Source organism: Amphiura filiformis, chromosome 13 (assembly GCF_039555335.1).
Source record: "Amphiura filiformis chromosome 13, Afil_fr2py, whole genome shotgun sequence".
In the NCBI taxonomy this organism is placed as follows: domain Eukaryota; kingdom Metazoa; phylum Echinodermata; class Ophiuroidea; order Amphilepidida; family Amphiuridae; genus Amphiura; species Amphiura filiformis.
The window spans coordinates 43382663-43398946 of record NC_092640.1 but is presented as its reverse complement, the minus strand read 5'-3'; the positions used below and the strand labels follow the sequence as shown (position 1 = coordinate 43398946).

At 35.5% G+C, this 16284-nt stretch overlaps 1 protein-coding gene across 2 annotated transcripts in view; it reads right to left on the bottom strand.

Moving 5' to 3' along the window:
- LOC140168395 (myosin light chain kinase, smooth muscle-like) overlaps positions 1-15339 on the bottom strand; it is a 44579-nt gene extending 29240 nt beyond the window's left edge. Inside the window, exons 1-3 of one of the 2 annotated variants that reach the window (XM_072191777.1) lie at positions 15158-15339; positions 4709-4734; positions 3444-3746 (exon numbers count right to left, since the gene is read on the bottom strand). In XM_072191777.1, the coding sequence (XP_072047878.1) occupies positions 3444-3746; positions 4709-4718 (313 nt within the window). In that variant the 5' untranslated portion in view covers positions 4719-4734; positions 15158-15339. Of the gene's footprint in view, positions 1-3443; positions 3747-4708; positions 4735-5667; positions 5766-15157 lie in introns of those variants that run through there. The other variant, XM_072191778.1, reaches the window with a different exon arrangement.
- Positions 15340-16284: the final 945 nt, after the last annotated feature.

The window sequence follows — 16284 nt, the reverse complement described above, 5'->3', positions numbered from 1 at the left end:
TTCTCAAAATTGCTCAAGTGGGTGTAAGGGGTTTTGAAACAAAGCTCTTCATATGTTGCATTCAGCATGTTCAATAGATAGTATACACCTGTGCTATCTTCAGTAGATAGCACACATACTTCCTATATGAAGTTACACTTGGTAGATAGTACAACACATATGTTATCTTCAGTAGATCACTCTACTGTTATCTACAGTTGACAGTACAGTATGTGTACATTCCTATGTTATCTGTGCTATTTTCAGTAGATAGCACTCTTGAGCTGTATTAACTTATTCTCAGGAAGTACATCTCTCATCTACGTTATCTTCTGTAGATATAACACATGTTATATCTTCAGTAGATATTACTCTTGTTATGTATTATCTTCAGTAGATAGTATACCTTTTACCTGTGTTATCTTCAGTAGATAGCACTCTTGATCTGTATTAAATTATCCTTAGAAAGTACACTAATCATCTGTGTTATCTTCTGTAGACAAAACACTTGTTATATCTTCAGTAGATATTATTACTCTTGTTATGTCTTATCTTCATTAGATAGCATACCTTTTACCTATGTTATCTTCATGTAGATAGCACTCTTGAGCTGTACTAATTTATCCTTAGAAAGTACACTAATCATCTGTGTTATCTTCTGTAGACAAAACACTTGTTATATCTTCAGTAGATATTACTCTTGTAATGTCTTATCTTCAGTAGATAGTATACCTTTTACCTGTGTTATCTTCAGTAGATAGCACTCTTGATCTGTATTAAATTATCCTTAGAAAGTACACTAATCATCTGTGTTATCTTCTGTAGACAAAACACTTGTTATATCTTCAGTAGATATTATTACTCTTGTTATGGCTTATTGTCATTAGATATAGCATACCTTTTTACCTGTGTTATCTTCAGTAGATAGCACACTTGTGTTTGTTTTAGTATAATATTATAAATACTATCTTCAGTAAAGTTTGTATAGCACACTTGTTGTGCTATCTTCAGTAGATGGTACAAATGTTGTTATTTTCAGTAGATAACATATTTACTATTTGTATTATATTCAGCAGATAGCTGCTATCTGCAGTGTGCTGCACACTGCATTACATTCAGAAGATAGTGCAAATGCTACCTGTGCTGTCTTCAGTACATAACATACTTTCTGTACTATCTTCAGTAGATAGCACACATGTTATTTTATTGTCTGTAGATAGCACATGTGTTGTGTTATCTTAAGTAGATAGCACACATGTTACGTTATCTTCTGTATAATAGCCCTGTATATAGCGCACATGTTAAGTTATCTTCAGGAGATAGCACACATGTTATATTATCTTCTGTATATAGCACACATGTTGTGTTATCTTCAGAAGATAACACAGATGTTATCTTCAGCAGATAATACTTACTATCTGTGTTATATTCAGCAGATAGCATACTGTGTACATGTTCAATAGATAGTATAAATGTAAATGTCCTATCTTTAGTATATAGATATATTATGTTAAATTCAGTAGATAGTATAAATCTGTGTTATCTTCAGAAAATAGCACACTTGCTATGTTACATTCAGAAGATAGTATAAAATATGTGCTATCTTCAGTAGATACCACACTTGCTATATATGTTACATTCAGTAGATAGTATAAACCTGTGCTATCTTCAGTAGATAACACACTTGCTATTATGTTACATTCAAGAGATGGTGCTATAAAACCTGTGCTATCTTCAGTAGATAACACACTTGCTATATATGTTACATTTAGTAGATAGTATAAATCTGTGCTATCTTCAGTAGATAACACACTTGCTATATATGTTACATTCAAGAGATAGTGCTATAAAACCTGTGCTATCTTCAGTAGATAGCACACTTGCTATATGTTACATTTAGTAGATAGTATAAATCTGTGCTATCTTCAGTAGATAGCACACTTGCTATATATGTTATATTCAGTAGATAGTATCAAATCTGTGCTATCTTAAGAGATAAGTTAAAGAAAGGGCGACTCCGCTTTTACAGGGACTCCATTTTAACTTATCTCATGCATGGGACCGGGCCATTGGGACGATACCTAACCGTCTATCACGTGACCAGCCCAGCGGGTCAGTTGCCTGATAAGTCTGGTGGTTCCAAATGCAACGTCACAATAGTTGCAAAAAGTAAGTTCCAGTATTAGATTTAATTCCAAAACTCTACATTTGTTATATGTGTTTATATTCAGTATTGCTAGCACATTAGCAAGTTATATGGTTAACAAATTAATTTTTTAAAACCATATTTCACATGTACTAGTCACAATTAAGATATTTTTATGTTTTATGTCTTGTAAATATTCTGCAAATGGTGACTTATGACATACTAGACAGGTTAAACTGTAACCAATAATTGCTGCTTGATTTAATACCCATAAAATACCATAATAAATTTGGCATGTCAAATAGTTGTGTAAATACAAAGTCCTATAAACAAATCCCCTTCAAGTAATAATAAACAAACATAACCAGTCAGCAATAATAAGTTATGGTCAGGGGCCCTAAATCCTGTACTGCATGGCAATTTTGTTCTCTTGACTTTGTGTTTATTGTTTTGTTTCCAATTGTGTGTGTGTGTGTATGTTTGCATTGGGTGCCATGCCAACCCAACATTATAAGTTGTATGGAATTTAATGTCCTCTTTTACACTAGCTTTCAGAAAATAATGACACTCTCTTGCTCAGATTGACGCATAATGAGTGATACATAACTGGCCAATCAGATTACTGGTTTGTTTGTGATGATTGAATGACGATTGAATCAGCCAATCAGAACCCCACTCAGTATATATATGCCATGTATGCTCACGGCAGACTAGACAATGCTCATCTCCTCTGAAAGCTATTGTAATGTTCACTCAACTATGTACAGTTATAAATTAATGATTTTGTTAGAACAGGGGTCCATTTCATTAAACTTTTAACCCTTCGTAACTCAAGTAAACGTTCGTAAAGTTACGAATACCAAATACTAGACGTAACTTTACGAAGGGTCCCTGTAGTAAATCCCTATTACTTACGAAGGGTACCATTCGTAAATAAGTAAGTTTAGTGAAATGGAACTTATGACTCGTCGTAAGTTACGAACGATTTCACGACTTGCAAAGCTTTGTAAAGTTTAGTGAAATGGACCCCAAGTCATATGTTTTGAATCTGTAGTGTTTGAATCTTACTGCACTAGAGAAACAATGCGGTAATTAACCAAATAATCATGACCGGTAATCATGAGGTCCGGGGTTCAAACCCACCGAGTCCTGATTCACATTTATCATATGTCAGTTTGCCAGAGCATCACAAAGTCAAAAAATATTTGTTTAGGTATAAAAACCAGATAGACAAATAAACAATCCCTAACAAACAAACAACCAAACAAACAAACAAGCAAACAAACAGACAGACAAACACAATATTTTTTCTACTCACCAGCTGCCTCTACAGCTGCAATGGCGTCTGATACTTTACTAGGTTTGCTTGTTCCTTTTGTATTGATACAGCTAACCCTAAATTTATATTTTTTTCCTTCCTTGACATTTTTGACGGCAAAACCAGTGCTAAATACATCCTTTGACAAGATTGTCCACTTATTTTGGCCATCCTCGCACATCTCCACTTTGTAACCGATAACTGGCGCCCCGCCATCGTAGGTTGTTCCAGGCCATACTATAGATATACAGTCCTTAGTTGTTTTAGTTGCTAAAGGCTTGTCTGCTGGAGGTTCCGGTGGTTCTGATAGGAAAAGAAGGAATAAAGAATATGTTTATTAACAATGGCAGTTTGCAGAGTATCTGCTGAAATTTTGAGCAGTACCATCTTATAGAGTGTATACAATAAACCAACCAGAAAGGTATAACAATTGAAATGGCAGTATGTTGGGGGACAGTTCTAAGGTGACAGAGGGACAGGCCTCTAGTTCGATTCCACAACCATTCAAACTTATCACCTGTTTTACTGTATTATCATGCGAATTGCCCCATGGTACTTTACTGAGGCCAGAATTTTATTTAAATGAGAATGACTCTGTCATGAGTGATGTCGTACTCCACCCTCTATACCACATGTGATGTCAGAGTAAAGCTATGCTTATTTCGAAAGCTTGGAGTGGTATAAGATGATATTGCTAATTTTATGAACAAGTCAAGTTGAATTCTACCAACTTGCTATTTGCATTCAAATCTGAGATTTTTTGTTGAATTTCTCTAATTTCACCGTAATATGTCACGGCCAGCACATGGATACATAATTTTGTTTAATGTTTTTATTCATGATATTCTTTTTATATTAATAAATGATGAAGAATATGTAGGCGCTATTCTTTGGTTTACCTCAAGTTCGGTAGTGACATCAATGCCTTTTCGCGGTTGCGCTGCAAGCAAGCTGACAAACAGACCTTGTACATGTATGTGTGTATGTACGCTCTACGCAATTAACTTTACATGAATGATTTGCCACTGTGACCAGCCAAATACACACTGACGTCGACAAGAAATTTTAGGCATACAAATGTTTAGATTGAAGCATTTAAAACAAAAGAAATCTGCAGGGCACGGGCTAAAAGGCTAAAATATCCCAAATGAGTTATTTTATTTAAAGATATTGATATTTGGACAGAGGCAAAAACTTTTCCACAATTTAGGATCAACTTTTTATAAGCTATGATCACATGATTAAAATACATGCTATGTACTCACCTGCAGGCATCTTGACTTATCTGACACTGAAATAAAGAAAACAGAAATTGCATAACAATATAAGTGTCAAGTACAGCCGAGTATATAAAAGAACATATTATATACTGTGGTTAAGGTCACATTAATACCACTAGGTATAGTTTTTTGACGTCATCAGACTATGATTGACAACATCCCCGGGACAACATCATCGTTGCCAAGATTTAAAGTCATTACAAAAGAAACTCAGCTGATCATCTTTTGCAACATCTGCAAGTATTCCTGAAGGGTCACCACATTAATGACGTACAAGTTCACACACACAATTGACATTGATGAAACACTTGGTTTTGTGTTTCTGTCTGCAACTTGAGATCTGTCATATCCGTTGATCTATGAGTTGTTTGTGTGTATGTGGAGGGAGTTGGTGTACTTGTACAGACCTGCATACGAGGACACACACTAAAAGTAGCAGATGAACCGAGGACATCCAGCAACAGGGGATGTCCACTGTTCCCTCTACCTACCAGCAAACAGAATAAAATGTCTTGTTTACCCGTATAAACTCAGGTAGTACACAGTTGGATAGTTCAAAGTCAAGTAGGGTCCACGGTTTACAGCCTTGCTTCGGATGTGCAATGTCCTCGGTTTTTTGATAGTAAAACAATTTAGTCATTTAGGGATCATCTCAAAAATTTACATCACAAAGAAAAGAAATCACTCTTGAGGTCCTATCATATGGCAGCAAAAGTACAAATCTACACCTAAAATGTCAGAGTACACAGCAGATGATAAGTATCGACAAGCGTAAAATGTCAAAGAGCGACGATATAATCACTTTCCAGGAAAAGCCCATGTGCTAATTCTAACATTTTCTTGGTGCAAGAAAATCAATTTGTACTAAGCTGTAGTACTGAAAGTTTCTAGCCATCTTTCAAGCATTAATGTGCTCTATAAGAGTAACCTAGTAATTTGCATACCTTGTGAAAGATGTTGTGGTTTTTTGCGACCGGCATATATGGTATAAACCAAGTGTATAGATACGACTGGACATACATACATCTATGCTACCCACTGCAAACTTCTAGCTACCAAACACTGAAGTTAAACAGCATGCTTTTAATCAGACTCTTCCATGTACTTCAACACAAGGTGCTAATGTGATAAGCGTATGTTTTAGGTTTGTGGAAGATACTAATGAGTGGTGTCTTGCGTCAGCTGGGTATGGATTATGTTGCAGGAGTGACGTGAGTGCCGGAGTAGAGTTGCGGAGTGTTTGATACCCAACCGCTTTTGACATTCAAACATTGAGCTGAGGGGATGACACTTTTTTCTTTCAATGTAGAGTCCAAAATTTTACAAGTTCAAACAAATACACGGCAAATCCCAAGTGTTTATATAATAATGCTTTAGAGTAATGGATTACTTGTGTTAATTATTTTAACACTCTTTTAAATACTTGGAACATATGAAATGAAAATGTTCCTTTATTTATATGTGTGTTAAAGTTGAACACTATTTAACAATTTTTTAACATGTTCTTTGTGTGTTAATATCTTAACACTTCTGTTATCATTTAAACAATAAAGCATTAATTTGAACATATTAATTGTGAACACTTGAAACTTAACATGTTCATGTGTTAATATATTAACACATTATTATGTTAAATTTTTTGTTAACTTGTGGTCAACTTCAGCATATTTATAAATAAATTAACAATTTCCTGTGTTCAAGTGTTAATAATAGCGATCAAATGTTTTAAAAAAAGTTTAATATTTTAACACTTTTTGAAGTGTTCATGCATGTGCGGTAGTGTTTATTATCCATAACTCTAAAGCGTTAATATATGAACACCTGGGATTTGCAGTGTAGACATTACATGCCTTTACATGCCAAATTTGAAAAATCCCATTGAAAATGGATGAAAAACAGCTGGTACCCTCTCAGCTCGGTCCCCCAATGTGATAACTCATGCTACACTTTAAGGAGGAGGGTTTGGTAGATTTTCCTGGATTTTCTATACTAATTTTCTAAAGCTGCTATTTTGGAACTGCTATCATGGGTCTCCTTTATCCATTCATACCAAAAGATAAGGTGAGTAAAAAAAAAGTATAAGACAAAGAAGCAATTTGAGAACAAGTGAACTTTTCAGTTTTTAAACTTTATATCAAGGGTTCTCAATAGTCGCCCACAGGCCAGATCCAGGCCCTCTTGTATTTGGTCCTTCAGCCCTTAAGCACAGGTTAAATGAGTTTGTCGCTCTGTGGCCCAAGAGCAAAATTAATTGACAACCTATATGAATACTATATTCATTAGTAGGCCTAATCTTGGATTTTTTCCCGGGGATTTTTTATGAACCATTTTGCTGCAATACCTAATAATTTAAAAAGGATTTTCCACAAGACATCAGAATTGTCAACGAGAACATGCACTGCATAATATAGATAATAAAGATGTGAAATGAACTTTTACTTAGTTCAAGCACTGGGCAATTCCAGTTGAAATCCATACACCCCCTATGGAAGACATAACCTTAATCTTCCTCACAGGGAGTGTGAATTTCAAATGGAATTATCTGAATGGGTGACTCCACTTGAAATATACACCCCTATCTGTGTGGGAGATTGGTCAGTGGCGGTGCCAGGATTTTTTTATTTGGGGGGGGGGGAGGCATGGGTGAAAAGTGAATTTCAGTGGGGCAAAATCAATAAATTTTGTGCAAAATTGCATAAAAAAAATGGAAATGTTCAGATTTGGGGTTTTTACTGGGGGAGGCAACAATTCTGACTGGGGGCATTTTCCCCATCCCCCCCTGGTGCTACCACTGATTATGGTCTTGTCTTCCATGGGGGGGTATATAGATTTCAACTGGAATAACCCATTATTTTTTCTGTTCTTTTTTTACATTTTTAATCAGTTTGGGTCTATGCATAACTTCTATAGTCTATGGTCTATGTAAGTAACTATCGCCATGCAGGTGTCGACTGCAGACGACAAGTTTCAATTTTTTTCAAATTTCAAATATTTCAGAATTGTAAATTTTCATGATCATATTTTGAATCAGCATGAAAAATGCATTAAAATGAGTACAAACAAGCTTAGTATTGGTTCAGTGGTTCTTAAGATAGCTCTTGATATTTTAAGAAGATATCGCACAACTTGGACTATTATGTTGAAGCCTATGGTCAGCATGCAGAGCATTAAGTCTTCATTGAGGGGGTTATACAGCTTGATTTAATCCCGGTGGGGTCACTCCCTGGCAAGGGGGACACGTAGGATCGTTACCACAAGTACAAATTACCCCCTTTTGCAGTCGATTTCAAGGACAAATCATGAAATTTTACCCCCTTTTTTACTCCAGAACAAGGACAAAATGGTACTCTGAAACACCCCTATTTTGACCCTATTTCAACATTTCAAGGATGAGGCTTTTATCATGTTTATGAATCTTTGCTAACGCTACGCACAAAATAGAACCGAGAACAATATTGATCACGGGATGAGTTCGAAGTAGGAAACCAAATTTATTCTTGTGATTTCATATCTGGCCAGCTATCCAAGGGATCGGGAGAAAATAATAAGAACCCCTTTTTTCAATTTCGCGGACATTTGTGCGATAAAACACCCCTATTTTTCCAATTTCACGGACAATTTTGTCCGCGGACAAGCCCTAATATTGACCCCTTTTTCCATGATTTTGGTAACGATCGTGCGGTCAGTATTGCAAGTTGAGTGACCCCACCGGGGATTTAATAAGGTGTATAATCCCTGTCTTGATACTAGGCCAACTCTTGAGTTTTTATGAACTTCATTCCTCACAGAACTCCAGCTCCATTTGTTAATATACCATATTTCGTCAAATAAACGCCCCCGGGGGCGTTACATTTTCATAAGGGGGGGCGTTTATTCAAGGTCAATTTTAGAACGATAATTCCCGTTAAAATCATTAGGCAAACTAAAAACACACGCTAAAATGACGAACTATGAACTAGAAACACTGACTTCTGGCTCACTTCCGGGTTTCTGATCGCCAATTATTGACGCTATTATCGACCATGTGCGCAACTTGGTAAGCTTACTACACAAGATTTCATGGAAATATCGGCATTTTTGAAACATCTTTTGAAAAAAGTGGTGGGGGCGTTTATTTGAGGGGGGCGACTATTTGACGAAATACGGTATACCTTCCAGTCAGAACTCTTGCCCCCCAATTTCCCCTCAGTAACAAACTAAACAATTATGAAAATGTTTTCACAAAATTCATTGATTTCCCCCCCCCTCGAAATTCAATTTTCCCCTAATGCCCGGGCATGCCTCAGAAAAAAATTCCTGGTGCTGCCACTGATTATATCCAAACCAATCATGATTGCAGTAAAATGTTTCATGAAAAAATATTGAATGCAATATACTTAATTTTTTCATAAAAGACTACTTATGAATGTAGCATAATAAATGAAACTTTTAAAAAACTAACTTTTCAAAATTTCTTTTTATTACTACTAAACCCCTATTTCCATTAGGGTTGCATGGCTCAAGTTGACTACAGTCACCATTGCAACTATTACAGGTAGTACTTTTGACTATGTCTGTTATCACTTGCCATTAATAGTTTTTGAATAACATAGGTTAAGGCGACAAAAAAAAAACCCTGTTCAATGGGCGGACGGACCTTTCAAGTAGGGTCGGTCAGTCAGGCTTCTTTTTTTTGCATATGACCCCAAAAGTCACCAAAATCTGTAAATATTTTGCAATTTGGGGAAATACAAAAAAAAATTCTTCCTGATATTTTCAAAATTTGGGTCGTCATTCATTTGTACAGGAAAATTTGTTTTCCAATTCTTGTAAAATCTGGGTCGGTCGGGCCCCGGGGTCGGGCCGTAGAACAGTGTTTTCTTTTTTTGTCGCCTAACTGCATATTACTAATTGTTGCAAGTGAAACTGGATAAAATAATGCACAGGTCTGTGGGAGCATTAGATGCATCAATATCTCAATACAAGTATATTATTTTGGTAAATTTCTCGAGCAACCAGTAATACACGGTTTTTAACCTGTTAAAAACATAAGAAAACAATCCTGTGATTCTGCTATTTTCATACAGAAGAGCAATAATTGCACTTGTGCATACTATGTGTTTACATTGCATAGTATTGATTCATTTTCATGGGAGGTGAATGCATTTATATTTACTGTATTGCTGATTTCAGTGGAATTTTGTTATAAAACTAGCAGAATGGAAATCAATCAAAAATATTTACAAAGTGCCATTTTTATTTCAGAAGAACTGTTAAATGCCTTTAGAATGCCTTAGTAATGGGCTGAAAGCAAAATTGTATAATTGATTTGTTGGGAGTGGCCTTTCTTTTCCTTGCACTTTTCCTTCATTCTGTTTCTTTCTTGTTTTCTCTTCATACAGGCCAGCATGCTTATATAAGCTTTTAAGCTTGGCCATTTTGCTTGAGCCTGGTCACACTAGGACCCAAGCGTGTGTCCACCCCGACCAAACTGGTTAAACAAATAAGTTTTCAGTTTGGTTAAAAAGATGTTCACATTTGGTGCAGTCTTAATATTATAAAGGCAGTTAGTTCCAGAGGAAAGAATGACAACCATAGGTTTCCAACAGCAAGAAGATGTTGAGCTGATGAGTGCAGGTTGTAAGTAGTAGTACAAGTGTATTTTTCAACAAGGTTGGTGACATATTGAGGTGTAATGCTGGTTTCATACTTTCCTGCCACTTGCCGCTTTGACTACGATTTTGCTTCACTGCACATTTGCACCAGAAACGCTAGCGGTCACCAGTAGTAAGCCGATATATCGATCAGCAGATCGCTAGGAGCTCAAAGAAGTCAACTCGGGAGCGGTGCCACTCTGATAAATGAGAACAGGATACGGTTTTTGGCCAATGATCACAAAGCGGTGCTGAGCGGCAACATTGGCTTTCAGACTCGTGCCGCTGCAGAAAAGTACAAGCGGCATGATGACACGTTACGCCGCTCAGCTGCAAGAGGCACGCTCAGCGGCAAGAGGCAAAAAGTATGAAGCCAGCATAAATCCATCCCTTGCTTTTTAAGTTATGAGTCAAGGTTTGAATTCAAACTGATAATGAACAGGTAGTCAGTGGCAACTATTTAGTAAATTGGTAAATTTCTTTCCATTTCGCTCTGTTGAAATCGTAGATTTCATAATATAAACAGATGATCCACCAAGTGGTTATGTCCAGCGTTATATCTTCATTCCATAAAGTGCAAGACGAAAATGCTATATCCACTCTGCGCCTCATATAATTCAAAGCACAGTCTTTACATCTTTTGCATAAGTGTAAAGGCACTCAAAATCATGCGTGATTTAAGTGTTAGACAGTTAGACACAAGCGATAGAACGATCCATCCTCATGAATATGCAAGATTCTCACTGCAAACAAAGCACAGGGAATGGGGACTTTGCCTGTTGGTGCATTATCTGTACCTCTTTAATCTATGCATGGAAATAGTCGAAGAGAAGGAATCACAACGAAATCGATCGCTTGCGACTAATCCCTCTTATCTATTCTTCATTACAAAGGAAGAGGACTCAACAGATTCCCTTTTGAGTACACTCATATTGCCGCCATCAGCGTGATTTGGTAGCATAACTGGAAATTCATAGCGATAAATCTTTGCGCACAAACAAATTTTGAACCGGTTGTTGTGACCTTAGTTGATAAAGCGCACTTTTAATGTCCATTTAGACTGGATTCTATAAACATTTGCAAAAAGTTTCTGCATTTTCAGATGCAGAGAAGTCAAAACAATACAAATATTGGGAAATTTAATCAAAATATGTTGTATTTTCGACTAAAGGCACTTTTAAAAAAGTTTTACATTTTGTAAGGATAATCGTATTTTCGCTGACCACAAATTGAATTAAAATGTAAAGGTATAAAACAAGTTGTTCCGGTTGTTTCCGAAAAATGGGAACAGATTCTATCATAAGATAAACGGAAAATCAATTCTATCAAATTGCCTTCATATGAGCCCCAGACCTCCCACATAGGTCAATTTGCCCCTAAATGTTTCAAATATATGACTTTCTACTTCCGATCCTTCCCACAAGGCATTATTTTTGGCTATGTTATCCCATCTGTCCCATAATGCATTCATATTTCCCCCCCCCCTTTCCTGCTCACAAGGCTGCATTTAGTCCATACATAATGGTCGCTTGACTGCAGCCTTAGAATTGAAAATGTCATGTCATAGAAATGTTACGTCACCGATGACCATCGTGTTGGGATATAACCCCGAGGATTATGATATAACAATAGCGGTTGAAGTGTGAATTTTGATGATGGTTAGTTGTGGTTGCTTCTCATCTACTATTTCCATGATCTATGGTTGCAATAATATAAAACTTCTATAAATTGACCTTTTCGGTAAATCCCATATGCCTTTGCAGGTATACCGCAGAGATGTCATCCTTTGACATCACGCCGATGTGCACCTTGTATAGCGAACATTGTTACTGCGCATTTCAAAGCCGTGAAGTGCACATTAATGACATCTCAGGTCTACCCACAAAGGCTTATGGGATTTCCCGAAAAAGGTGAATTGATGAAAGGCAGCCATCTTGAATTTCAAGATGGCGGCCTCCAATTATAGACTATTTCAGTATTGCAAAGAAGTTCAGTTCCAGTTTCTTTGCAAATGGTAAAATGGTTTAATACTCTGCATGCTAGCCATAGGCTTCAACATAAAAAGTCCCAAGTTTTGAGATATATATTTTCTCAAAATAACTTAAGAACCACTGAACTATACTAGGCTCATTTTAATGCATTTATCATGCTGATTCCAAATATCATGAACATTTTTGAAAATAAATGAAAACTGCCATCTGCAGTCGACACCCGCATGAAGAGAGTTCCTGACTTCACTCACATAAAAATTAATCTACCATATTTCCTCGAATAGCCGCCCCATTCAATTAAACACCCCCAGTACTTTTTTAACCAAGTTGTTTAAAAAATGCTGATATTTCCATGCTATCTTGTGTAGTAATGCTTACAAAGGTGTACACATTGTCGCAAATGATGTTGGTAATTGGCGGAAATCTGGTCGTAAACTTGAAAGTGAACCTGAAGTCATCGTTACTTCAAAAGTCAGCTCAAAATCGCTTTTAAATGATTAGGCGCATTTTAGTCTTTATTTATGAACTTGCCTTGCTTTTTCAATCTTAATTATTTATCTTTGTTCCTGCAGTTTGGTTCCCTGCATTTTGATATGATTGCTTTTTTCATGTGTAATTTTGTTGTAATTTTAAATGATATTACTTTAGCTCTACCTTGCACATATTATTTGTTTTTGCTTGATTCGGTTGTTTAACAGATTAATTTTGCTCTCGTTACAATGTGCAATGTTGGCTTATTTTTAAGCAGTATTTGTGGATAGGTTTTAATCTTGTTCTTAATTAGGTTTTATATGTGCATAGGTTTAACCATTGTATAATATATACTTTTGTTTTCTCTGTATAAATATGTCTGTTGTTTAATTATTGTAAAGCACTTTGAGATATCATATTGTAATGCGCTATATACGAAATAAATTATTATTATTACACTGTAGTTCCTCCAGTTTCTCATTTCGGCGTGAAGTTCTAAGCTTACCTAATGATTTTAACAGGAATTATCAGTCTAAAAATGACCTCTAATAAACGCCCCCTTTTTGGAAAATGCAATACCTCAAGGGGCGATTATTCGAGGAAATACTGTATATAAATATAATTGACTAACTTCTGTTTTACCTTATAATTCACAGTTCACGCCAAAAACAAACATGAAGTAAAGAAGCAAAGGAAGGAATCAGGAAGGAAAGAGAAATAAAGGTGCTTCTAGGATAAGGTGCAATACCATAGCCTCTCAAAAATTAAAAAATGGATGAGAGAAAAATATTAAAGAGATAAATAAATAAATAAATAAATAAATAAATAAATAAATAAATAAGGAAAGAAAGAAATAAAGAAAGAAAGAAAGACAGAAAGAAATAAAGAAAGAAATAAAGAAACACAAGAGAAAATTAGAGAGAAAGGAAAAAAGAAAGAAGGAAAAGAAAGAAAAGAATGAAAGAAGACAAAAAGAAAGAGAAAGAAAGAGAAAATGAAAGTCAGAAGAAAAAAGAAGAAAGAAAGAGGAGAAAGAAATAAATAAAGAAAAAAAATGAAAGAAAAGAAAAGTAAAGAAAAAAGAAAGAGAATAAGAATGAGAAAAATAAAATAAAAAGAGAAAGAAATAACATCCACAACAAAGGAAAAAAGTCAAAAGTCTAAATGTTTCCATTTTCAACAAAATAAATAAAAGGGATGTGATAAATGAAAAAATAATCCCCACAAAAGTGCAATACAATATGCAAGTAATCATGCCACATATTTCTTTGAGACATTTCATGCTAATTATAATGAATTACTTATAGATGCACATTTCCCATATGTAACTACCATTGAAAGGTCACTGTCCTAACATGCAGGACTCTTAAAAACTTGAAAATAAATAAACAAATTTTGTCAAAAATTTATTTTGATTAGATGCAGTAAATATAAAATATAAAATATAAAAAAAATTAAATATCTTGACATCTTTATCTGGACCACTCAATAATAATTGACTGATGCATCAAAGGATTAATATAAAGATTAATAATTATCTGTGAGTGTATATTTTTGACAGTAACCATTCATGAGTTGGCCAAAGAATGTTAATGGACATGCGGTATCAAATTACGCCTCAACCCTATCTGGGCTTCACCACATCCAATATAAAACCTTTTTTGTTTCAATATCTATCCCGTACTCGACCTACATGAACACTAGAGGGAGTCTTGTTCCGTAAGCAACAAATTATCAAAACATACGATGTGTAAATATGATACGACCAGTGTGCTACAATACCAGAAGTCAGTTTCAACTCAGCATGATATTTTATCACTTCAAAAAGTAGGCAAAAATATATCTCTATGTTAATCCTTATGTACAACTTATACCAGATGAATATGTATGCAAGTGTATTCATTGTTTGGATAAAACAATAGCACACAAATTGTCAAAATAATAATTATGTGGTTAAAATAAGCCCTGGAACCACATAGGTACGATAGTGTACCCTGGATCACAAATTATCACTAATTAAAATGTATAATGCACATACAGTACAATCAAATATAATTAGCTTACTTCTAATTAATGTCTTAACAAGAATCATAATTCTAAAAAGTACAAAAATCACAATCAGGTTGGAAGATTATCCATTATACCGTCCGCTTACATGTCCTCCATTTTTAATTTTAATAAATAAAGGTAATAAGGAACCATTATGGCTAACATACAAACTCCCACTTATAGCAACGTCCCCACTTCTAACCATCAAAACTAAGTCAAAATAACATCATATTATATCTAAAATAAACACAATTTTTTAGCAAAATTATAGAATGAGTAAATAGACTTACCAGGGCTAGTTGTTTAGCTCCCAAGTCAGTGAGTTACACCGCTATGCATATATAGACTACAGATCCTGTGATGATGGAATGACAAAAATTCTCCACTCTTATGGATGGTGGCTACACTATGCTAGTCCCCAACGCAAAAAAGTTCCATCTGCTAAAGCAATGCATTCTGGGTATTGACAACTACAAGACAAAACACATGCTGAGTAGATGTTACTTCAAAGTGCATTCCTCTCAACTGTAAAGTCAAAGTTCAGTTCAATTAGTAGATAAGAGTTGTTATAATGAACTTTGGTTATAGTAGTATGAGGCTATTTAAAGCTTAGATTCTTGAGGCATAGTTCATTTACATATTTAAATCATCTGAATTGATGTGGAACTTTGCATGCTGAGAATGGGATGTTGATTAGGATTTTTTAGGTACATCCCTAGGTGTGTCCCTCTCCGGGAGCGCTGGAGATGGAGTTCTCATTTGACATATATTGCTCAAGAAAACATCAGCACTATAGCTACAGAGGAGCACCAAGATATTTTATCCCAGTTGATGCTAGAAAAATGCACTTTTGCATGGATGGTCTGAGTCCCTCCATGCTTCATCTTGCGCATCATTTTGCTCATTTTGTTTATCAATTTCTACACTATTATTACCCCAGATGCAGCTGCATTAGAAAAAGCAGTAAAAGTACTGGTGTCAAAATTAATATGACTTGAAAATATGGTCTTATCATTTTGTCTGGTGGTAATTTTCACTGCTGTTTAAATTTGTCAGTTCTAAATGTTACATGTACACAAAGTTAAGAGGATGTAGCCATGCACACAGTCAGGCTGGGCCTCCCTATATCGGGTTGATACTGGAATGACTGGCATTCATGCCCGTATATGGCTGAAGAGTTCAACCCAATCTACCAATCGCAGTACACCAACACACTCCCTACAAGATGGACTGACCAACTTCTTCACGAGGGGTGCTACAACTTAGCACTGAAACGGGTCATAGTATGGGTGCTTTATAGGAGTTTATAGGTGATGATTTAAAATAAGGGGAGGTGTGTTTAAACATGGTTCAATTGAATGGACGATGTGTAAAGTGAAGATGAAAATTTGTGGGTTGCTGTAAGTGACGAGGCTAA